At 50.2% G+C, this 22,758-nt stretch overlaps 1 protein-coding gene across 10 annotated transcripts in view; it reads left to right on the top strand.

The window, feature by feature from the left end:
• Window positions 1-2,101: 2,101 nt before the first annotated feature.
• The window catches only part of CEP164 (centrosomal protein 164), a 68,727-nt gene continuing 48,070 nt past the window's right edge, over window positions 2,102-22,758 (top strand). For 9 of the 10 annotated variants that reach the window (XM_075909322.1, XM_075909321.1, XM_075909323.1 and 6 more), the window contains exons 1-8: window positions 2,102-2,232; window positions 5,572-5,683; window positions 9,690-9,801; window positions 10,295-10,508; window positions 11,685-13,355; window positions 17,733-17,891; window positions 19,989-20,114; window positions 20,589-20,666. In XM_075909322.1, the coding sequence (XP_075765437.1) occupies window positions 5,596-5,683; window positions 9,690-9,801; window positions 10,295-10,508; window positions 11,685-13,355; window positions 17,733-17,891; window positions 19,989-20,114; window positions 20,589-20,666 (2,448 nt within the window). In that variant the 5' untranslated portion in view covers window positions 2,102-2,232; window positions 5,572-5,595. Of the gene's footprint in view, window positions 2,233-2,782; window positions 3,047-5,571; window positions 5,684-9,689; window positions 9,802-10,294; window positions 10,509-11,684; window positions 13,356-17,732; window positions 17,892-19,988; window positions 20,115-20,588; window positions 20,667-22,758 lie in introns of those variants that run through there. The other variant, XM_075909316.1, reaches the window with a different exon arrangement.

Below are 22,758 nucleotides of genomic sequence, written 5' to 3'. Positions count from 1 at the left end.
AAGTAGCCAATAGAATGGTCTTTTGTTGAGATGTGTTTTAGTAGTTACATTCCTGGACTGTCACTGCTCATGAAAAGTGCTGTCGTATGGGTGGAAATCAGGTAACTATTGCATGTTATTAATATCAGCAGAACTGACTTCAATGGGGCCTGCGTGTTGTATAATTTTGCCTTCATCTTCGTATTCATGCCCGTCTGTGTGAAAGAAGCTATTGCGGCCCTCGGCATGTGCTGTGAGTACCAGTGCGGCCCCCAAGGCTTCCAGAGCTGAGCAGTCGTGGCGTAAGGTATGCAGTTCCAGCTGTGGAAATCATGTTGCTGGAACTGAGGTATCTTAAGCTGAACTCTGGTGCCGTTCCCCCAGTGGAGGGTGACAGGAGAAATGCTTGACTTCCCTCACTCCTCACAGCAGGGTGGACTTTAGCAATTGATGGGGGTGCCCTCGACCTTTGATTTAGTGGGCCTAGATGTGGTGATTTAGCTGAAGAAAGTGAGGAGGAGAGCTTGTAGATTATGATAACCAGCAAGCTTTCCACAGCCCACAGTCTGGCTTATTGAGGGAAGATGGTATTAATCAAGGAAGGATTTTTCATGTGTTTTTTTACAGTATACGAAAGTATTATTGCTTATGGTGCCCTCTTAAGGGGCATGGCAGAAGTGCACACCATAAAAACGGAAAGGGGTAGAGGTGGCAATGAAAACATCAACTACTTGCCGTAGACTCTAGTCAGGCAAACTCTATTTTAATGGATGGAGGGCTGGACGCCCGGGCAGCCACGACACTGGCTTAAAAATAACACAATTTAAAATGAATCGATACTATTTTCTTTCCTGTTGGATTTCCAAACTCCTGTGGGTGAGGGGGAGCAGGATGACACATTTTCAAGTGTTTCTCTGCAAGGGGGAGGGCTGGAAACTTGCTTTGCTTTAAATAAAATGATTCTGGGAAGTCACATGAAGTAACATTGGATGAGCAACCTTGTGTGGTTTTGGAGAGCATTCCCAGGGAGGGGTCAGACACCCAGTTTTGGGGTACCCAGGGGGGTCAGACACTCGTGGTGGTGGGGGCATGACACCCAGTTTTGGGGTGCCCAGGGGGGTCAGACACTCATGTGGTGGGGGGTCATGACACCCAGTTGTGGGGTGCCCTGAGGGGTCAGACACTCCTGGTGGGGGGGCATGACACCCAGTTGTGGGGTGCCCAGGGGCGTCAGACACTCATGTGGTGGGGGGTCATGACACCCAGTTGTGGGGTGCCCTGAGGGGTCAGACACTCCTGGTGGGGGGGCATGACACCCAGTTGTGGGGTGCCCTGGGGGGTCAGATACTCGTGGTGGGGGGGGCATGACACCCAGTTGTGGGGTGCCCTGAGGGGTCAGACACTCCTGGTGGGGGGGCATGACACCCAGTTGTGGGGTGCCCTGGGGGGGTCAGATACTCGTGGTGGGGGGGGCATGACACCCAGTTGTGGGGTGCCCTGGGGGGGTCAGACACTCATGTGGTGGGGGGTCATGACACCCAGTTTTGGGGTGCCCTGGGGGGTCAGACACTCATGTGGTGGGGGGCATGACACTCAGTTGTGGGGTGCCCTGGGGGGTCATACTCTCATGTGGTGGGGGGCATGACACCCAGTTGTGGGGTGCCCTGGGGGGCCAGACTCTCATGTGGTGGGGGGCATGACACCCAGTTGTGGGGTGCCCTGGGGGGTCAGACACTCATGTGGTGGGGGGCATGACACCCAGTTGTGGGGTGCCCTGGGGGGTCAGACACTCATGTGGTGGGGGGCATGACACCCAGTTGTGGGGTGCCCTGGGGGGTCAGACTCTCATGTTGTGGGGGGGGTCATGACGCCCAGTTGTGGGGCTCGCGGCCCCTGTAGGGTGATTGCCCCCCGGGAGGGGGGGGGGGCTCGTTGTATCCAATGAGGGTCAGCGCAGTCCCACCGAGCGGACTACAACTCCCACAGCCCCCTGGGCCGCCCTCAGGCCCCACGTGACTCTGACCGAGGCCTGCTCCAATCCGATGCCGCCGGGCCGTTCCGACGCCCAATCAGACAGGGGCTGGGGCGGGCCCTGCCGTTGCTAGGCTTAGCCAAGCCGGAAGTAGTTGCTGGCCGGTCCCGGGCAACCCCGAGGCGTCCATGGAAGCGGAGGACGCGGAGCCCAGGCCGGGGCCCGCCTCCCCCCCCGCTGCTGCCCGTAGGGCCGGGCCCCGCCCCGCCCCGGGGAGTGAGGTCTGTCGGGGCGGGGGCGCGTGTGCAAGAGGGCAGGGACCAGTGTGCAAGGGGGCAGGAGGTGGGGGCACGTGTGCAAGGGGGCAGGCAGGCGGTGGGGGCACGTGTGCAAGGGGGCAGGCAGGAGGTGGGGGCACGTGTGCAAGGGGGCAGGAGGTGGGGCACGTGTGCAAGGGGGCAGGAGGTGGGGCACGTGTGCAAGGGGGCAGGCAGGAGGTGGGGGCACGTGTGCAAGGGGGCAGGCAGGAGGTGGGGGCACGTGTGCAAGGGGGCAGGAGGTGGGGGCACGTGTGCAAGGGGGCAGGCAGGAGGTGGGGGCACGTGTGCAAGGGGGCAGGAGGTGGGGCACGTGTGCAAGGGGGAGGAGGCGAGTGTGGCAGTTGACTATGGACCCGGGGAAGGGAATGCTGGTGCAGGAGTGTGTGTTGGTGTGACTGAGTGTGCAGAAGGGACGGGGGCGTGCCAGGGGTGTGAGTGCCTGCTCGCAGCCCGGGGGGAGTGCACATAGTGGGGGGGGGGGTGCATCTCTTTGTGCTGGAGACATGGAGTTTGTTCCTTGTTCTGCTTTTAGCTAAGAAATCAGGATCTCTGCCTAATTTTCCCCTATGTGGTGATGAATTGAAGGTGTGGTGGGAGCCTGTAGTACCAAGCTGGGAGCAGCGTACTCATTTCATTAGGGTGGCAGCTCGTTGCTTCACAGTCGGCCTGTGTGGCGATACATAGTGTACTCACAAGCACTGTGGGACATGTACAAGTTGGGATTCCTTTAACTGGAATAAGTCCGCATAGACGTTGTCTACTGCTGCTACTGTGTGTAAGTGAGATGACTATAAACACTGGTAAAAAAACATAAGTATGGAAACGTCTTAACTTAAAATGGTCCATTTTCAGGTGTTTTAGATCCCAAGTTGAGGAAAGCATGTGGAGTAGGATTTGTGATTCTGCTTTGATCTTGTGGTCTTGAAAATATTGCAGTCTTGGTTCTCGTAGGATTAATTGCTGGTCACGTAGCTCATTTTACATAAGAGTTAAAAATACAGAGACATCTGAGGTCACTGGGGAGGGAAATGCCAGGGAGAGAGATGAAGGACGGCAGCAATGTGGTGCTAGTAGTTAGAGCTGTCGTGGTTAGTGTATTGACAAATGTTCCTGGCACACTGCCTGTTTTTCATAGTGACCATTGACACGTGCAAAGGCCCTCAGGAAGTAAAAATCTGCTGAGGGGAGTTTTCAGGGGCTCTGAAACGGAATGAGTGCTGATGGAGACAGTTGCTGGGTTCAGCGTCTATTGTGCTCATTTCTGATGATGTCTTGGCACTTTACATGAATCAGCTGACAAAGACAAGGAGAGTTACAGACGTTAATCTGCGTTTCTTCAGCTCTCGCTGCCGTACAACAGAGCTGGTATAACAATGGTTCTTTGTAGCATGCTTGATACCTCAAGGTCCTCCCAGAGGCTGCTGAAGGGCTTGCAGCATGACAGCGGTTCCTGCCATCTGAGTGTCCCCATCTTTTTAGAATTCTCCAGCAATTCTTCCCAAGTATTTCACAAGTTGGCACCGGCTCCATTTCTGGGGCAGCCAGTGTTGGCAGTCCTGCTGCTCCAGGGGTGGGGGGACTCAAGCCCACAACTGTGTGCTCCCCAGGTGAATGCCCTATCCCGTCAGCCACTCCCGGACCCACTGCACCGTCTGTGTCCCTTATCCTGCCTTCCCCATGCTAGAGCCGTCTCCTTTTCTGGGGCAGCCCAGGTCTATCCTTGGCGATGGCACCCTTGGGACAAAGGAAGGATAAGGGGGCCTAGAATCTAGACAGATTAATACTAAACTGTTTAAGCTGGAGGCTGCTTGATGGTGATGGCCAGGGATTAACCAGACCAGTGCGCATTGCTTCTTGTCCAACTAGATCAGCCATCGACTTCAATGACTGACCAATCTGAGCCATCAAGGCAGTGTCATTGGCATAGCTGAAATCTCCCAAGAGAATGCTGTTCATTGCTGCCACTGACAGCTGGCTCCTTGAGCTTCTCTATGAACTCGTCAGTGCTGGTACTGAGTAACGACGGCAACAGAACACAGCGTAGCTGAGCACCTGTGGAAATAGGAAGGCAGATTGTGGATCTGCCACTGCGTTGAGCACAGCTTCTGTGCCTTTATAGAGCGCTGCTCTCATTGACAGCATCTTCCCAGAGATGCTCTTATGCTCCGGATGCTTCAGCTTACAGACTGCTACCTGGCTGAATGAAGGTGGTTCTACTGGGACTTCAGGCAGTGGGTAATCAAGGAACCTCATGACATGATCTTCCCACCAGTGCAGCTGGTCCTTGCAGACTCTGGCTCATGATACTATCCTTATTCTTGGTTTTCTGTAATTAGATCTTTCTATTCTTTGCTTAGACCCACTTGCATTTTGGTTCTTAGTTATGAACTTGTTCTCGGTGTTACTATAAGTTCTCCTCTGTGGTGTTATACCGAAGTGTGGCTCCTCAGTTCACCTAGCAGGCCGTGCATGCACTTTCTCTGTTAATTTCTGTGCGTGTCCCGTGATGGGCTGGATGAGGAAGAAACGTTCTTCCAGTTTCTAGAACTAGGACACATCAAGAGTTATCTACAAGCAATGTTCCCTCTTCTCTTTTCTATCGTAAGAACATCAGAACCGCTCCACTGGGTCAGACCAAAGGCCCATCTTGCCCTGTGTCCTGGCTGCCAACAGCGGCCAATGCCAGGTGCCCCGGAGGGAGTGAACAGAACAGGGAATCCTCACATGATCCCTCCCCTGTCGCCCATTCCCAGCTCCTGACAAACAGAGGCTACGGACACCCGCCCTGCCAATCCCGGCTAATAGCCACTGATGAACCTGTCCTCCATGAATCGATCCAGCTCTTTTTTGAGCCCTGCTTGGCTTTCACAGCATAGTCTGGCAAAGCGTTCTGCAGGTTGACGGCATAGAATACATGTTTATGTACATTGAGATACCTGTGAACGTGCACCACCAATAGAAACCAAAAATCTAGCTGTGGCACTCTGCTAATCAGCTGGTGGCATTTGAATCTCTCCTGAGTGGCTGCACATACACACGGCTTACAGAGAACACTGTCTGCAAGGCAGAGTAAAAACTGGCAGGGCTTTAGATTGGATTGTTTGGCTGCCTAACAGGCTGAGGTGGTAGAGAGCGTCACCCAGATTAGTTCCAGCAAGTCTCTTGCTGAGACAGAAGGGTAACAAGTTCTGGACCCCCCAAGAAATGATCCCAGCCCCACAGGCATATCCACCAATTAATATGTAATGAGTGTAATACATTTACCGCTAGCTAAGGACGTTGGTTGTGTTTTCCCCACAGGTGCGGTCAGCGTCCCCCTTATGAATGGACATGGCAGGACCTGCTATACGCATTGGGGATCAGCTCATCCTAGAAGAAGACTATGATGAAACATACATACCCAGCGAGCACGGTAACTGACATTTGCCTTCCTCCGAGCAGAAGGACAGGGCTCAGCAGAGCTGAGCTGTTCTTAAATACTGGAGGGGAATGGCAAATACAGACAGTGGGTCAGTTAGCTAGAATGAAGGCCGTGGTGGAGGGTTGAAAGGATTGTAGTGGCACTCCCTCCTGCTATCCTTAGCAGCCAGTCTCTCAGAGATTCTGATCTGCTGGCACATTCAAGCAGGCGGGGTTACAAGGCGAAGGTGGAGACTGACATCGATCCAGTCAGACTGGCTAGGGCACTCACTAAAAAGTGATCCCAAGTTGATTCCTGGTTCCAGTCCTTTGCTGTAGTTGGGTCTGTCCCAGAGGAAACCAGCCATGGGGGGCTGAGCAAGAGAGACAAACTCTTTTAGGAAAACTGGGGGGGGGGGGGGAATGATTGTCAAGGGGAGAAGGTGTCATCTAGTGGTTAGAGCGGGATGCTGAGTTTCAGGGCTCTTGGCGCCTGATTCTCCTCTCACTTAAACTCGTACTAATATCATTTTTGCAAAGTTCAAAAAGATTTCATAAATATATGTACATGTATTTCTTCCTCAGCAAATAATGCAATTACACACCAACCCCCCACCTCTCTTATTAATTAGTTTTTTTTATTTATTCAAATAACATTTTTAGGGGAAACCTCAGAAGGTAAATGTGATATTAACAAAGTGTTAATTTTTATAAATTTGTTTGCATTTTTAAAATATAGTTATAAGACTGCCATCATAGTTAAATGGTTAAAAAATAACAATTTAGGCATACAGCTAACCAGAGTATTTCAACAGGCTTCCACCTTTGTTTCCCAACATGATCAAGGATCAGAAAACTGTCATACCCGCAAAGTATATGCATCACCCAGCATTTAAATTTCTTATTGATTGTATAGCCTGTATTTAAAATTCATTCTGGTTTATTTTTATTCTCTTAAAAGTTCTGTTCAAGGGAAATTGTGTTTGCTAATGTTTGTGCTTCTAAACAGTTAATAAACATTAAAATAGGTTTCACAAGCAAATTAATTCTAAAAATCATGGTAAAAATTATGTAATTGGCTCTTTTCCTAAAAACAAGTGCTCAGAAAAAAAAGTAATACACCTTCTCACAGAAGAGTGTTAGCATCCATTTTAGCAGTTAAATATTATATTTAGTATAAAATATTAGTAATGTACAGGCAGTCCCCAGGTTACATGGATCCGACTTACATCGGATCCCTACTTACAAATGGGGTGAGGCAACCCCGCACTAGCTGCTTCCCCCCAGCAGACCAGGGAGACGCAGAGCGGCTTTTCTCAGCAGACACCTCAGCTTGAGAATAAAGGACTGAGGGAAGTGAGGTGTGGGAGAATAAAACTGAGCTCTGGAGAAATGTTTGGCTAGAGTTTCCCCTACAATATGTACCAGTTCCGACTTACATACAAATTCAACTTAAGAACAAACCTACAGTCCCTATCTTGTAACCCGGGGACTGTATCTCAAGAAAAAATGAATATTCAATATTGCTAAGTTATAGCTTGTGTTGTAAAAAATTCAGCAACCTATATGGTAATCAAACTAAGTTAATCTGTGTATTACTTTTTGGGTTACTAAAAACAAGAGAAATGTAAAACAAACACACATGTTTATTCTGTTATTTAATTTAAACTGTTTAAGGTTGCATCCTCCAAACTAAAAATGCTTAAAAAACTCAGCACAAAGAGACAAAAAATAATGGTATACAATTAAAAAAAAAAAAGCCCAGGTATCAAAAAAAAAAAAAGTTTGAGTGCATTTGACCTGTTTTTTATTTATAAATCTACTATATCTGGACATTTAAATTGGCAATCAGCTGAAAATCACTGCTAATTAACTTAAAGTTGGCTATTCTATAAAACGAACAGTAGTACTGCTGTATCAGTGTATTATTGCTGTACATCATTTACAATGTGCATAACATTGCTAAACTGTTTAACCATCACAAAGGTAAAAAACAATCAACAGCCAACAACAAAACAAGATGGTAAATAAAAAGTTGCATCATAACTATACATTAAATAAACAAATTCACTGTTAGCATGAGTCACACTTTAGAGTCAGTAACACTGTTCTGAGGTACGTGATTCAAAACAATCCTGTTCAGTGTCTGGGTACCAATACTAAACCCTGACACTACAACATTTAATTAATCGGTTCCTGCTCATTCAGTAGGTTATCTCAAAAACAGCATCTATAAAAAAAAAAACACCTGACTCTATATCAACTACTGGCATAGCACAAAGCAGTGTTACCAATGGAACAAAGAAGCTATCCCTGTTTCCTGCCCAGCTAAGCTTATACCAAGAATCTACAACCAGCAGTAAAGGTAACCTGTAACATAAATAAACAGTACTATGTAGTAACCAATTAAAAACAATTGTATATAAAAACCTCATTTGTAATGTCACGACTCCAACTTTCTCTTTTACTTTTCACACCCGTAGTCTTGTGGCACACGCTCTGACAATGCTTATCCCAATACTGCAAAACACAGCCTATAACCAGTAACGGTAACTGTAAAGCTTGGGTATAAGGTGGTGTCATAGGTACACATACCTGTATGTCCACTTACACCAAATATATATTCACCATATCCACATTATCCATCTATGTTTCTTATTTGGCAGTGCTCCAAGGTTCAATCGTAAAACTACATTCCTCAACCAAAGTCCTAGGCCTAACATTCCCAGGCCCACCATAAAAAACTTAATATAACTAGCAAATAAAATCTGTCTGTCAGTCGTACAAGGGAATGTGCAAACCAAGGGACAGATGTGGCATGAATGTGTAAATGGCAAAGCAAAATAGCCCCATCAGTCCATGCATTATGCTTTTCTGGGATGATAGGTAAACATCCTCCCTATAAAAAGTGGGAGAATGTAGGAGGAAGAAAGAGCCTGAAGCATAGGTCTGGTACCTGAAGCAAAGTGAGCAAGAGTTATCCTATGAGTAACAGACAGGCTTTGTCACAAGCAGATGTTGCCGGTAGGTCCGTGTGTCTCGGCACTAGAAGTGCTAGCACTGCTACAAGTACATGAGACCTGTAAATGCATTCCACCAGGACAGCACAAGGATACCCTGACTTAGTACATAATCAAAGAGTTTGAAACAGCAGGTGTGAAAGCAGAACAACGGGTGGTGAATGGGAATGCTTTGGAGGAAAGTGCAAGGGGAGGTACCACATGTGTCATTAATGTGTAAGATGATGCCTAAGGTATGTATCGTAAATTATTTATCTCCATCTATAAAGGTTTGGGTCCCTCAACTTAACTCTTTGGCTGGCCAAGGGGGTTATAGTGAAATCCATACTATTGACTGAGCTGGGTCCATTGTCGCGGGTACAAATTGCATAGAGGCTCGGGCTGTCTGACTACGATCGACTATTAATGTATGTCATTCGATGATAAACCTGACTCGGGTGCCTTTGTATCTTTTTTGAGTCTGTGGCCTTTGGGGGCTTTCTTGATGTCTATGATGCTAGCTACCTGCGCAGAGCTGGCATGATACACCAAGGGAGCCTATGAAAATGCACGCAGCCAAATGTTTATCATCACTGACCAAAAAAGGAAAAAAGTCAGAATGCCACACCAGTAAATCCTAAATGTGCTACCTCGCTGTCCTAATCTACCGCAGTTTGCATGCATTGATGTCACTGACTTCCGTGCAGTGAATTCTGGTGTTGGGTCGTGTGATCGGAGACGAAGGCTCTTGGTTTCCATCCCTATGGATATACTCCCATTTGTGGCTGTCTCTGTCTCCCACCCCTGCAGGGTTCAGCCTGGCTCGCCCATCGTAAGAGTCTCCTTGGCGCATGGATGTTTTCTGCAGCTCTGTGCAGCCTATTTCTGGTGTCTTCAATGAAGGGGCTTCCCAGCTCCCTTTGGTTGTACTGGTCACAGGCTCATATAGTAACGCAAGCCTTGCTTGTCTCCCACACTGTCTTCTACTGACTTTTGTGTCCTCTGCTTCTGTTTTACCAGAGATTCAGGAGTTTGCCAGGGAGATAGGGATTGACCCGGAGACCGAGCCGGGGTTGATGTGGCTGGCCAGAGAAGGCATTGTGGCTCCTTTACCTCCAGAGTGGAAACCATGGTGAGAACTCTGCATCAGCTGCTCTTTCAGTAGATTGCCAGCCCCTCCTTGCTAACCCCTGTCTGAGGAACAGGGGAAAGGAGTGTGTGGCCGGAGCAAGGGGCTGGGGGTCGGGGCTCCTGCGTGTTATTCCCAGCTCTGCAACAAAACGAGTTTGTGACTGTGGGTGAGTCACGCCCCTCCGTGCCTGTAAGTGGGGGTGCAGCAGTAACAGACTTTGCAGGGTGGTGGGAAAGCTGCCCTCGGGCGAGGGCGGAAGCAGTTTGGGAGATGTGTGTGGTGGAGACTGAGACGTGCTGCGGGCCAGCTGCTCCCCCCGCCTGTGTATTTGGGCTTTCCTGGGGCCGTACGCTCCACTTCCGTGGCCAGTTGGCAAAGCCCTTTGAGTGCCAGAGATGAAAGGTTCTGTGCCATGCTCAGCTGGCAGGTAGTTCCCATGCACAGAGCGGATGCCCTGACTCTGCTGTTTTCCTGGTCTGTTTCCCCACGTCAGTCAAGATATCACTGGTGACATCTATTACTTTAACTTCGCTAATGGCCAGTCCACGTGGGACCACCCTTGTGACGAACATTACAGAGAACTTGTCGTCCAGGAGCGGGAGAAGCTTTCGGCTCATGGCGGCGTCAGAAAGAAAGACAAGAAGAAGAAGAAAGAAAAGAAGGAGAAGAAGGAGAAAAGGGAGAGGGAGCCAGTGAATCATGCTGCAGTGAGTACACGGAGAGGCGCGCTGGGGAGGGCCAGGAGAGCCAGCCCGAGTGAGCGTGACCGGTTGCTGGTGTGTGTAGTACAGCCTGCTGCTTGTGGTGGTATTAGCTGGGCAGAATGGATGACCTGTCCGGTTGGCTCTGGGCGTGAGGTGGCTGGGGCGGGGAGCGGTGCGGAGGGAGGCAGGCATGGCATCGTTTCTCCATTATTAACTGGGCCAAATCCCTAAGGAACCCTGGCCCAGGGGAGAAATTGGCCTGTTCAGGGGAGCAGCTGCTGCCACTAAACTCTCTTACCCTCAGCAGCTCTGCACTTGGCTTGCTGTGGTCTCCCGACGCCTGGTGTGAGGGGCCGAGAGGTGGAAGGAAGGCGGGCTCAGCGCACGTTTCCTCTCTCCAGTCCTGTGCTCACAAGGGAGTGGGAGTGGGGAGTGTGGCTGCACGCACCACTCTGAGCCCTCCTACTGCAGGGCACGAGGGCTTGTGCTGAGCCCTGGCCCCGGCTTTCCAGCATATTGTTCTTCCCAGTTGCCTGGACCCAGGCGTCCAGCTGCTCATGTGCCTGAGGTAGAGTGGGTCCGTGGCACCCCCCGCCGTTCCTAACACGTGGCACGCCCACGGGCGGTCACAGGCCTTTGCAGAGCGTGGGCCCAGGGCCCTGAGCGTGGGCCATTCCTCGTACTTCCTGCCTTTCGGGAATGGAGTCATTGCTGGGCTGGGTGGGTGGACTGTCGAATTTTTGGAGCTGTTTTTCTTCACTGGCAGGAGCACCCAGTGTTGTTTATGCAGTAACTGAGCACCAGTTACTATGGTATCTAGGCGCCTGGCACGGCTTCAAAGCAATAGATTGGTCTCTTTGGCTTGGTGGTTGGCAACAAGAGTGGGCATCCCAACGGCAACCATTGCTCCCCCTCCAAATAGAGAAGGCGTTCCCAGTTTTGCCAGCAGTTGGGTCAGTGCTTGGCTGATGAGAGGTACCTTTCACTGTCCCTTAAAGGGCAGCAGGCTCTCCGGGGTAGAAGTGCTCCAGGCAGGCACCTTCCATGTAAAAGATCCAAGCCTTTAATTTGAGCAACTTCTTAGTGTGTCGTATTTCAGAGGTTCCATTTCGTGCTGTAGATGAGTGTGAGCATCGCATGCCGTGTGTCTTAGCTGTCTGCTGATATTTATTTACTTAGGAAATGCAGCCAGAGCCAGGGATTCTTCCTTCAACATCCTTTTATCGAATGTCCTCTCCCATCTTGTCCTCTGAGTGTGCCAGTCCTGATCTAGACCAGGAGAGCCAGATTAGGAATGAGGGCTTCCTTAAGAAAGGCAAAGGAAGGACCTCTGCGAGACCACCAGAGACACATGAGTCAAACAGACAGCTTTCAGGGGCCCCCCCAAATAAACTGCAGCCACTTCTCACAGCAAAGTCCAGCAGAACTCACCGGATCCTAGCTGATGTGGAGAAAATTTTAGGGAGGACGTCATCTTTTAGCAAATTGGATGTAGACAACCAGCAGGGCCAAGACAAGGCCCCCAGAATTGGAGACAAGCCTGGTCTTGGCTGTTCTGACTCCGAGTCTGAAGGTTTAGATGTTAAGCCAAAGCTCCTTTCCTGCGTATCAAAGAAATCATGTTTACAAGACACTGAGAATGTGAGCAATGTCCCAGGTTGCCCCGAGGCCCGGGAGGGCAAAGGTCTTCTCTTTGTTGAGGAAAAGCTGGCTAGTCACCAGAAGGAGGAAACGGCAGGAGGGGGCGTCTGTCTGCCTGATGACAGTTTGCCAGTCAGAGAGAGATCAACAGGACCTGGTGGCGATAAAGAAAAAGGTCCAGGTTTATCGCAAGCCGATGACAATGAAGCTGCCTTGACCCCCTGTGCCCCTGACCACATTTTTTACAGCAGGAAATGTGCAATGATTCTCTTTGAGGCCAGTCCCACAGAAGACCTGAGTTTGATGGGGGAGCTTGATGCTCATTGTCCCCAGCAAGAATTGAGGGCGCACAGCAGAGCAGCTGAGAGCAGAAGGAAGGTGCTGAGTCAAGCCACCAAACTCTGCAAGAGCAGTGAGGCTGTGGGCAAGTGTGAGCAAGAGGGCTCGAAGCAGGCAGAGCTTGTGCAGTCTGAAGGAGCAGGCCAGAGAACAGGCTCTGACATGGCTGCAGATCCTTTACCCTACACCACAAGGGCAGGAGCTGATACCCCCACCTCCGAGCCTGTTTGTCTCTCTGCCGGCCAGCACAAAGACCAGGGGAAGGCAGATTGCTTGGGGCCCGAACCTGAGAGCAGCATTACAAGCAGTTCAGCTGATCATTTTGCATCACAGGTTTTGGGAGAGGTCGATAACTTTTCCTGGGATCTCCAGAGCTCTCATGGGTCTGACAAGCAGACAGACCTGCTCACGGCTGCCAAAGGGCCTCTGTCCGCTCTTCCTCTCACCGCAGCTCTCCAAGCTCAGCCACAAAGCTCGGCCAATGAAAAGTTGCTGAGTGAGTATAACTCTGAAGATGAGAGGCGCTCTCAGCACGTGCGAGAAAACGATCAAGTGCCCAGTCAGGAACATAGCTGTGTCAGTTTTAACATGAAACTGAATAGGTCACGTGATGCTCCTGAGAAGAACATTGAGGGGAGACCAGAAGAAACAGGAGGAGGAGAGGGAAGGACGGAGCCAGTTCCTAGAGGGCTAGAGGCAGATTTGTTCCCGGAGGTTTTACAGGTTCCTCCTGGCTGGCTTGCTCAGCCAGCTGAGTGCCAGGAAAGCAGCAGGCCGTGTCGACAGGAGGGAGGAGAGCTGACCCAGAGCAGAAAAGCGACTGAGGAGAACAGCAAACTGGTGCTGTGGGAAGGAGCAGGCAGTAATGAGGTAGGCAGCTTAGATTTAAAAATCCCTCTGTACCAAGGCTGCTGTTGCAGTGTAAATGAAGCCAAGGAGTTGGGGGTGGGCATTGTCTCGCTGCAGAGCTGAGTTTCAGGAGAAAGGGAAATTACCTTGCATGGGAAAGTCACATGAGCTGATGTGGCAGGTGTGTTTTGATGAAAGCTCTGACATGCAGGATGAAAAATACCCTGCTGCTGACCTTCCTGGCATGGTAAGTGTCCCATGGCTTACATCCTGGCATTATTATTTCTGTCTTCTGAGCTATCCAGCAGGTCAGACAGAGCAGTCCATGGGTTGAGATGATTGCATTTAATTAGACAGTCATCTGTAGGAGCAGTTCCCTTCTTTGTTTGCCTCTTGTGTTGAGGCTCCTGCTGGGAATAGGGCCCACTGTGGTAGCCACTGTCCAAACACGCAGAGCCAGCCTGTGCCTGACGAGTGAGCAGTCTAACCAGACGAGATAGACCAACGGTGGGAGAACGAAAGTGTCCGCATTTCACAAACAAGGAACTGAGGCACCGAGACATTGGGAGAGTTAGAAAAGATTATGCAGGGGTGTGGGCAGGTGAGAAATTAGTTCGATGGGGCCGCCCCCTCCTGGTAAACTCAGACAGACAAAGGGTTTGCATACACTTTTTTTTTTTTTAATGATTTTACAGAGGTTGAGTTTTAGCTCTGTGACCCCAGCTAGGCCTTTTGCAGGCAGGTGCTGCACAAACTTCTTTGAGCAAACCTCAGTCCTAAACTGACCCCCTCTGCTGTTGTCTTATGATGCGTCTCACTTGACAGACAAGTCAGGTCTATTCATGGGAGATCAGCACAGGTGGAATTGGAGCGGTGCCATCTCTGAAAGCAATCTTCTCCCATCCATTCCTTCCTCTCTTGGGGAGCCAGAAGACCCCAATGCACCCATTAAAGGGTTGCAAACCTAGGTGACCAGGAGACGTGCTGGTGCACAGCAGATGCCATGCAGCGCTTTCTGTGTTTTGCTTTGAATATCACGGGACAGGACCGTAAGAACGGCCAGACTGGGTCAGACCAAAGGTCCATCCAGCCCAGTGTCCTGTCGCCGGCAGTGGCCAGTGCCAGGTGCCCCAGAGGGAGGGAACACAACAGGGAATCCTCACATGATCCCTCCCCTGACACCCGTACCCAGCCTCTGACACACAGAGGCCAGGGACCCCAGCCTTGCCCACCCTGGCCAATAGCCATTGACAGACTTTCCTCCATGAATGTATCCAGCTCTTCTTTGAACCCTGCTCAAGTTTAAAATGGGGTTTTAAACCTGCACTTCCCACATGCTGTCCCTGCAACCCAGCCGCTAGACTGGGGTGAGGAATCTCAGGCCTGGGGGCTGAATGTGGCCCCTGGCTTGCCTGGATACAACCCCTGAGTCTCGGGGGTTCCCCCAGCATCGGGGAGCCTGAGCTGACACTCCAGCCCTCCTCCCTGCTGCCTCACTGCAGGGCTGGAGCACACAAAACCCACTAGTCTGGGCTCCACGAGGCTCTGGTGCAGGAGGGGAATGTGGGGTGGGTCTTTTTCCTGCTCACGCAGGGACCACATCAGAGAGGGGTTGTGGAGGGTTTTTATTGCTTCTCACTTGTGTGCAGCCCCCGACTGCTTTTTCTGTAGATCTGTGGCCCCCAACCCAAAAAAGGGCCCCGCCCCTGCACTGGACTATACAGGGCTGCTTTTAAAACTCTCTGCCCTTCATCTCTTGAGAAAACAGTGACTCCGAAGTGTTCTTGTCTGTGTTCAGAGCGCCCATCTCTCCGCTGTTAGGACATCTGCCTGAGGCTACAATTGCGCTTGTTGAGGAAAAACAAAACTCCAGGTGGTGCATAATGTTGGATGCCAAGTACTCAAGCGTTTTGCTCTGGCTTGCACCTGCATGTGCTTGAGATTCGCTCTTTCTCCGCAAGAGGCAGCACGGCGGAGCTTCTCCGCTGCTGTAGGGGACACAATGGTGTGTGCACCCATGGCAGGCTGAGGCCCTTGTTTCTAGTTGTGGGCCCAGCTGCTTGTGTCCGCTGCATGCAGCAGGAGGCACCTCGTCCATCGTGTGAAGAGCGCCCTGGGCTGGCTTGCTCTTTGTTTCCTAAGTAATTGCTCCGGTTTAATAAGGACTTGCCAAATGGTGTGTTCCTAGGGAATCCAACAAAATAAAAGGCCAGTGTGTAATGTTAATGAATTGCTTTGCCTCTGTATTGCTGGTATCCAGCTGGGACTGCACCGAATTGCTAGCTTCAGTTTCCAATTACCACCTCCTTCGCTGATAATAACTATGACTATAAATATCAGATAAACTGCAGATTACCCAGTGGAAGTGAGCTTTTCTCACTAACGGACAACTAACTTCCACACACATAGTTAATGGCCATTGTAGAAAATCAGTAGGTTCCTCAGAATGCGTAATTTACACTGTAACCACTGACTTGGCAGCGGCTTGGTGGAGGAGAGATGAGTGTGCATTTAGCTTCCTTTCCTGTCCCCAGCACGCTAGTGAATTAACTGTGTTTGCAGTCTGCAATTTTGTGTAAACACAGTGTCCGGGAGACGGCTCTGCCAACGCACACATCCCCTGCTAACACACACGTGCTCTGCATTTGTCGCGGGCGTTAGTTTCCTGTTTTATGTCAAGCAGCTCATTGCAAACTATGACTTACCACAGAAACCATTCCACTGCGTAAAGAAGAGTTTGAAGCGGCTCTGTGGGGTGGGAGCTCAGGTTGTTGGCGGGGGCCTGTTTGTGTCACTGCTGCACAAGACAGATGATTTCGAGCTATTTTGTAGTGTCTCGGCCCACCGTCACTAGTGCACTTCAACTTTGGCTCATCTGATAGGTCAGCAGAGTTTGGCATTTTCCCCAGCTTGACCTTTTTGATGTCAGCCCTTGGAGAATCATAGATGTCAAGGCCAGAAGGGACCACTGTGATCATCTAGTCTGACTTCCTGCATGGCATAGGCCACAGGACTTCCCTGACTTAATTTCTGTTAGAGCTAGCACAGAGCTTTTAGAAAATCCTCTTGTCTTGCTTTAAACATTCTCTGTGACCGAGAACCCACCGCAGCCACCCCAGAGATTGATCACCCTCATTGCTAAAGCTGCCTCTTATTTCCAGTTGGATCTAGCTTCATCTTCCAGCCAGGGTACCTTGTTCTACCTTTGCTAGACTGAAAGGCACAGGATCAAATATTTGTTCTGCATGTAAGTACTTACGGGGGTAAACATCCCTTCACCTTCTCGTTAAGCGAAGCAGGCCAAGCTCCTTGCATTTCTAATGCTTTCCAGTAGTTTGTGTAGCTCTGCTCCGAGCCCCTCACTGGGATGGAGGGAGGAATTGCTTTCAGGGTTTTGCCTGGATATGGGAGAAGCCCCAGTAAATGTTGCTAGGCGCCTCTTGGTGAAGTCCTGCAGCAGAATCGCCTGCCACTAAGCATTTGTGCTTCTGAGCCAAAGTTACCACCTGCTTCCTGCAGCTCTGGAAGGCAGGAGACTGTCATGCCTTCTTCGGCCTAGAGTAACAAACCAGAAAATGATGACATGGCCCTGCAACCCGCCATGGGTAATTGAAGGGTGAAGCTACACAGTTAGTCCAGGTGCTGTGCAGTCGGTTCGTTGGGCTGCCAAGCTCCTATCGCTTCATGTAGCATCGCTTCTCCCCCTTTTCCTGGCCAGTCGTTCAGAACTCAACAGCGAGGCAGTGCCGGCATGGGAGGGACCAAGGCAGGGAAGGGTTGTTTCAGATACCAAGCGTGTAGTAACTCTTGTGGTGCTTTCATAGTTGAAAAGTCCCCTATTGACAGCGGGTCACTAATTCATAGACGTCTCAAGAAATCTAATTTGTCAACCTGTTATTCAGTTAGTCCTCAGTTATTCAGCATTGTGAGAAGCAGCAGAGGGGTCCTGGAGGGGAAAAGCTGTCTGGCCTCATTTTATTAGAATAGTACCGAGGTTCTAACCCCTTTCCTAGGCATTCATATAATTTTCTTTGTGAATGTGCGTGTATAAGGTCTGTGTTTGCCAACCCAGCTATATTAATTTTCCCTTTTCCCTAATGTGTGTTATTCCTGTGACCTTTGTGAATCAGACAAACACCTGGCTGTTGAACACAGTTAGTTGGTTTACATGTGGGTCATTGCTATATGCACAAGTGAACCCACCTGTTCTTTCTCACACACCTGAGCGTTGGGTCTCAGCAGCAGCTTTGCAGCAGAGATGGGGTAGAGGGCAGCAGGCAGTGTTCAGATAGGAGGGGCCCTTTATCTTTGTACCTACTTGTCGACTGTAAATGGAGCCTGCTCTCTTGCTCCATCTCGGTTGTGTCCAGATACTTACCTTGTCTTTCCGTGCCCTAGGCTCCAGGTTCCCTGCTAGCACCTGTCCAGGCTCCCCCAGGGAGTCTTGCTCCTTTACGTGGTGCCATGGATGGTCCAGGCAGTGCTCTCCGTGGCTCACCAAGCACCAGTGTGGAGAACTCCGGAGTATCCAGTCTGCTGCTCAGAGAAGCAACTCTGGTAACTCTCCGTTTTCATTGCAAACTCGCTTTGGGGCGTGTTTATTCCAGCGCACCATGTTTTGAGGAAACTGTCCCAAATGCCAGCATGGTGTTTCAATGGCAATAGCCCTGTCCCGCTTCCACACTCGTTATGCCGGCTTTGTGAAGCCATGCTTAGAAACGCGAAGTACGATTCCTTCCTCTGCCTCCCATTTGTACGGCATCTAGCCCAACGGGACCGGACACGCTGGAGCGTAGGAGTTGCGCCTCTCTCGGCATGGGCGTTCTCATGCATGTGCCTGGCGTTATAGCATTTGCATATTAATTCTGCCAGGGAGGACCAGGCGCTCACTCGGTCTGCTAATAGGACACCGCAGGTGCTGTCACAGTCATGGCTGAGCAGCAGTTCCCATCTGACAGCGAAATGAGCAGTTGGGCCTCCGGTCCGGCCCGGAGTGGAAACGTTCAGTTTGTAAAATGGCCCCCCGCCCGCCCCTCATTGCTCACTGCAGAGAGGGGAAGGAAGGAAGGAATGGGCTAGAGACTGAACTGCCTTTTGTCTGCCTAGAAGAGGTCCCTCAGCAGAAAGCTGAGACACAGGGCTTGCTCACAAGCCAGTTGCTATGTGGCGGACCAGGGTGTGACTCTGCAGTGCACCAGCCTGTTGTGTGGACACGGCAGCTGCAGGCTGAAATCTTGGGGGAGAGGTGACTTTGAGAGCACGGTGGCAGTGTCCGGCTGGGATGTTACTGAATGCAGAGCTGGGAGGCTGCAGATGCCCAGGCTGGCTTGCCTCTCAGTAACTTGCTCTGTAAACAAGTGAGTGAGAAGTTTTACTGCTGTTTGGTGAGTACACTAAGGATGTTAAGGACTAGTTGACTAGTCAATTCCCCCCCCTCCACCCCGCACTGCCTCTGTCAGATAGAGCCAGCAAAGCGGGGGAAGAGGGGGTACTTCAAAGCGGCAGTGCCGCACAGCTGAGCCTGGGATCAGCTGTGTGGCACTGCCGCTTTGAAACACCAAGGCGGCATTCAAAGGGGCAGCACTGCACAGCTGATCCCTGGCTCAGCTGTGCAGCACTGCCCCTTTGAAATGCCGCCTCTGGAGTCCCCAGCTGACTCCAGCTCCGCATGGCATTTGAAATCAGCAGCGTAGCATGGACTGCTCCATGCTGCGCTGCCGCTTTGCAATGCACAAGAGGCCCCGCTGGGGATTCCTGTACATTTCAAAGCTGGCACGCCACATGCAGCCGGGAGTTAGCGGGACTTCCCACTGGTCCTGGGCTGCACACAGAGTTCCGCATTCCTCCTTTGAAATGTACAGGAGTCCCCAGCGGGTGCTCTTGTATGTTTCAAAGGAGGAATGCAGACGTGCCTATGGACTAGTCAATGGAAATTCCATCGACTACTCAACTAGTCAATTAACCGTTACTCAACATCTTTAGAGTATAGAGGTTGTGCGTCCCCAGAGCTATCCATCTTCCACCTTCCGTCAGCACCACAGTCATCTAAGAAAACACAGAGGGCGGAGGGAGTCTGTTGCAAATCCAGCTGGACGAATTTGTATTTTCTTGCGTGGAAAGACTTTGCATGCGTGTTTGTTTACAGTGAGAGCCCCTCTGCTTTAATGGAAACTTCTCCTAAAGCCGAACTCACCACCTCAGTAGTGAAGATTTACAGGAACCCCCTGAGATGCGACCGCCTGAGTTGCGACTCCTGCACTTATAACCTTTTTTGTAAGTGCGGAAGGGGCCAAAAGGCCCCGACTTACGTCCTCGGCCGGCATTTACGACGGTGCACGATGCCTATTGTAAATGAGGGTTCCAGTTATGACGCCCCCGACTTGAGACGCTTCCCCAGGAACTAATCGCATCGCAAGTCAGGGGCCGCCTGTATTTGCAGTGACTCTCTACAAAATAACAGTGTCTCAAACCATCAAGGTAGCCTGCATATTCCTTGATTTTCTGGCTGTTTGACTGTGCTAGTAAGCTGGAGAGAGTCCCTTTGCTAGGCATGGAATTGGGCATGCCCGAGTGGACACCTGTCTCCACTTGCCCATTTGGTTTTCTCTCCTCTAACTACTCCCCCCCCCCCCCCCCTTTTTTTTGGCTTTCCAGGCTCCACAGACCATTAAACCCTCTGGCCTCACTAGAAGCTTGCTGGGATCCATGCATGACGGAAAAGCCTCCTTCAATCTCCTTGCTCTAGAGGAGGGGGAAGAGGAAGAAGAGAGTGAAGATCAGGTAGTGAGAGCACTGAGAAAGCTGCTGGATTTCTGTGATTGCCTTGTGTTGGTTGTGTGGGGTTAGGGATAGGATGTGTGTGCGGGGGGAGATCCCAGAAAGGGAGTGAGGGAATAGACACTGGTACTCCTTGTCTGGTGGGGCAGGAGATTGCTACCCTGAGCTGCCATTCCCCGATACTGCAATGAGATCACAAATGAATGGGCTCACACAGATTATTTCTCTACCAATGCAAATGATGGCCACCCACACGTCAGTGTGGAGCACCCGCTTGCCAGGCGTAGCTAGCCGTCATTTGCACGTGCAGAGAATACTCTGCTAATCAGGTGGTCACATAATGTTGCTTCAACACATAGTTCTGCCCTGTTTCCACCAGTTAATAACTCCTAGAATGCCCCCAGGTATGACCTTAAGTCTGACAAGTTGCAAAGATCCAGAGTCATCTGCTGTTGTTTTCTTTTTTTAAATATATAGACTCCCCGTGGGACAGCGAGACTGCTCAGAAATTTGCACATGGACATTAGTGCCCTAGGAGACGGCTTTGAGTATGAGGTAAGAAAGGGTGAGTCTTTGGAACCATCATGGGCATTTAGGAGGAAAGTGAGCCACTCGAGATAGTAATGATGAGCTAGATAGATCGTCCCAGGTGCAAGGGGGGGAGGGGTATTTGGGGATGAGCTGCTTTGCTGTTCATTAGTTACTGTCCTGCAAATGACACAAACAATATGTTTGTAACTAGGCTTTTTAAGAGAGGTTCTGGGATTGCATTTTTAATGAGGCTGATGAAGTAACATTAGTTTGCATAAAATAACTTTGTGGGTTGTGCAGTATTTCTGTAGAACTCACTGTCGTTCAGGCTGCATATGATTTTAATGTATGCCCCCTTTGTTTTCACATGATAATTTTCTAAAAAAATCACTGTGTGGGATGACATTTTCCTTGATCTCTGTCCAAAGGTGAGTCTTTTTTTTTTTAAGTCTGAACAAAATGCAACCAGACTTTCTTTGGGTTTTCTGCTTGTGAGCTGGTTAGGTAGAAATTCCAATTTTCAAAAAGCAGTAAAAATTACCACGTTCTTTTCATCGTGTAGGTCAGTTTAAAAAATGGCTGCACTTTGAAACTTGTCCTGTAACTAGTGCTAACTGCTGTCCTTTTGTAGAAGTGTGGGCATTAATCCCTTCTCAGTGCATTTAAAATTTGGCTCCAGCATCTGAGGCAAATTAATTGATTTTTAAAATGCCATGTAGTGTTTTCATTATACTTTCTCGTGGCACGTGGATGGTAAGCTTTCGAATGGTGTGCTGGAGAACTTGTTTGCTGCGCTGGGCATAGTGTGCAAGGCAGCTTGTGTGAAGTTGGATGTGAATAGGAAGGAGCCAAGCTACCCCAATCTCCAGAACAAGAGATCTGTTGGGGCCCAGTGTGCCACCAAAATGCTAATGTGGCTAGGAACAAAGAGAGCGCTTTGCATTTGATTGCTTGGCAGGGCGTTGGGAATCTATGATGGAATGGCAATTGGCCCGGGACAGCCAGACTGCCTCTTAAGAACTACTAACCTAGATGGATGGTCTCTGGAGTCCTGATGGGTTATTAATTCCCCACTGGACGTTATCATTTACATTTAATTCCATCAGATGACAGTAGAAAAGCATGAACGCTAGCCAAGTCTCTCTCCACAGCCCAAGCCATTCACTAGCTTGCTGCCAAAATCAAAGGAAGAGAAGGTGTGTGAAACAGGCCCCAAAGAGAGTGTGAGAAGTGATGGGGTGCAGGGAGAAGCCAGCGTGGCTGCAGAGCTGGTAAAAATCCAGTCAAGACAGTGGGTGATAGTTGTAGAGAAGGGCCGTGGTGCAGCAGTGTTTGCTGGAAAGGAGTCTTTAAAGAATGAAATGAATCTGGTCCAAGCGCAGGAGAACTGGAAATGAATCGTACAGCCCCCTGAGCTGAGGAACTTACCCGGGGCGGGGGGAGTCAAAGCAGTCAGCTATTGGAAAACTTGAGACTTGCTTTTGTGCAAATGGAAAGTGTCTTTCTGTGGGTTGGGAAGGTAGGGAGGGGTTTGAATGACATGTTCTCTGAACCTATGGCTGGGGGTTGCTGGGGTCATCGCAGCAGCGATTGTATTAACATGACTGGGAATACTGAAATACTTCCTGGGAGAGACCTGAAGGCTTCTGGCTGTGGGGGCCTGGCAATAGGAAATTGTGCATGACAATTAGCGTTCTGCGTTCCAGAAAGGCCTGTCTGCAGGTAACATTGGGAGTCTCGGGGCCTAGCTATGCCATGGAAAATTAAAATACAGCAGTTGTGTAGCAGATGGAAATGTGTGAGGCAAACCAGCTCCCTAGCTAACTGCAGCACAGACGAGTGTGCTGGTTTGCATTAATGCAGAGACGTGTGTGCAGGAGGGAGTGTTGTGTGTTCCGAGGAAGACATGTGAGTCTCCCCGGACATCCATAAATCGTTGCAGTGTCGATTAGCTTAGGGTAAGAATAGATAAGCTGTTCATTGCGTTATACTCCATTGTAGTGGAGAGCATGGTTAGCAACTTCTGTAACCACTAGCCTTCTCCGCAGGCCAGCGGAACAAGCCCCTGAAGCAGAGAGCGCTTGGTAGAACAGTGAATTAATTGCCTGACCAGCAG

This window comes from Pelodiscus sinensis, chromosome 26 (genome assembly GCF_049634645.1).
Source record: "Pelodiscus sinensis isolate JC-2024 chromosome 26, ASM4963464v1, whole genome shotgun sequence".
In the NCBI taxonomy this organism is placed as follows: Eukaryota; Metazoa; Chordata; order Testudines; family Trionychidae; genus Pelodiscus; species Pelodiscus sinensis.
This window is presented reverse-complemented; position numbering and strand designations above follow the sequence as displayed.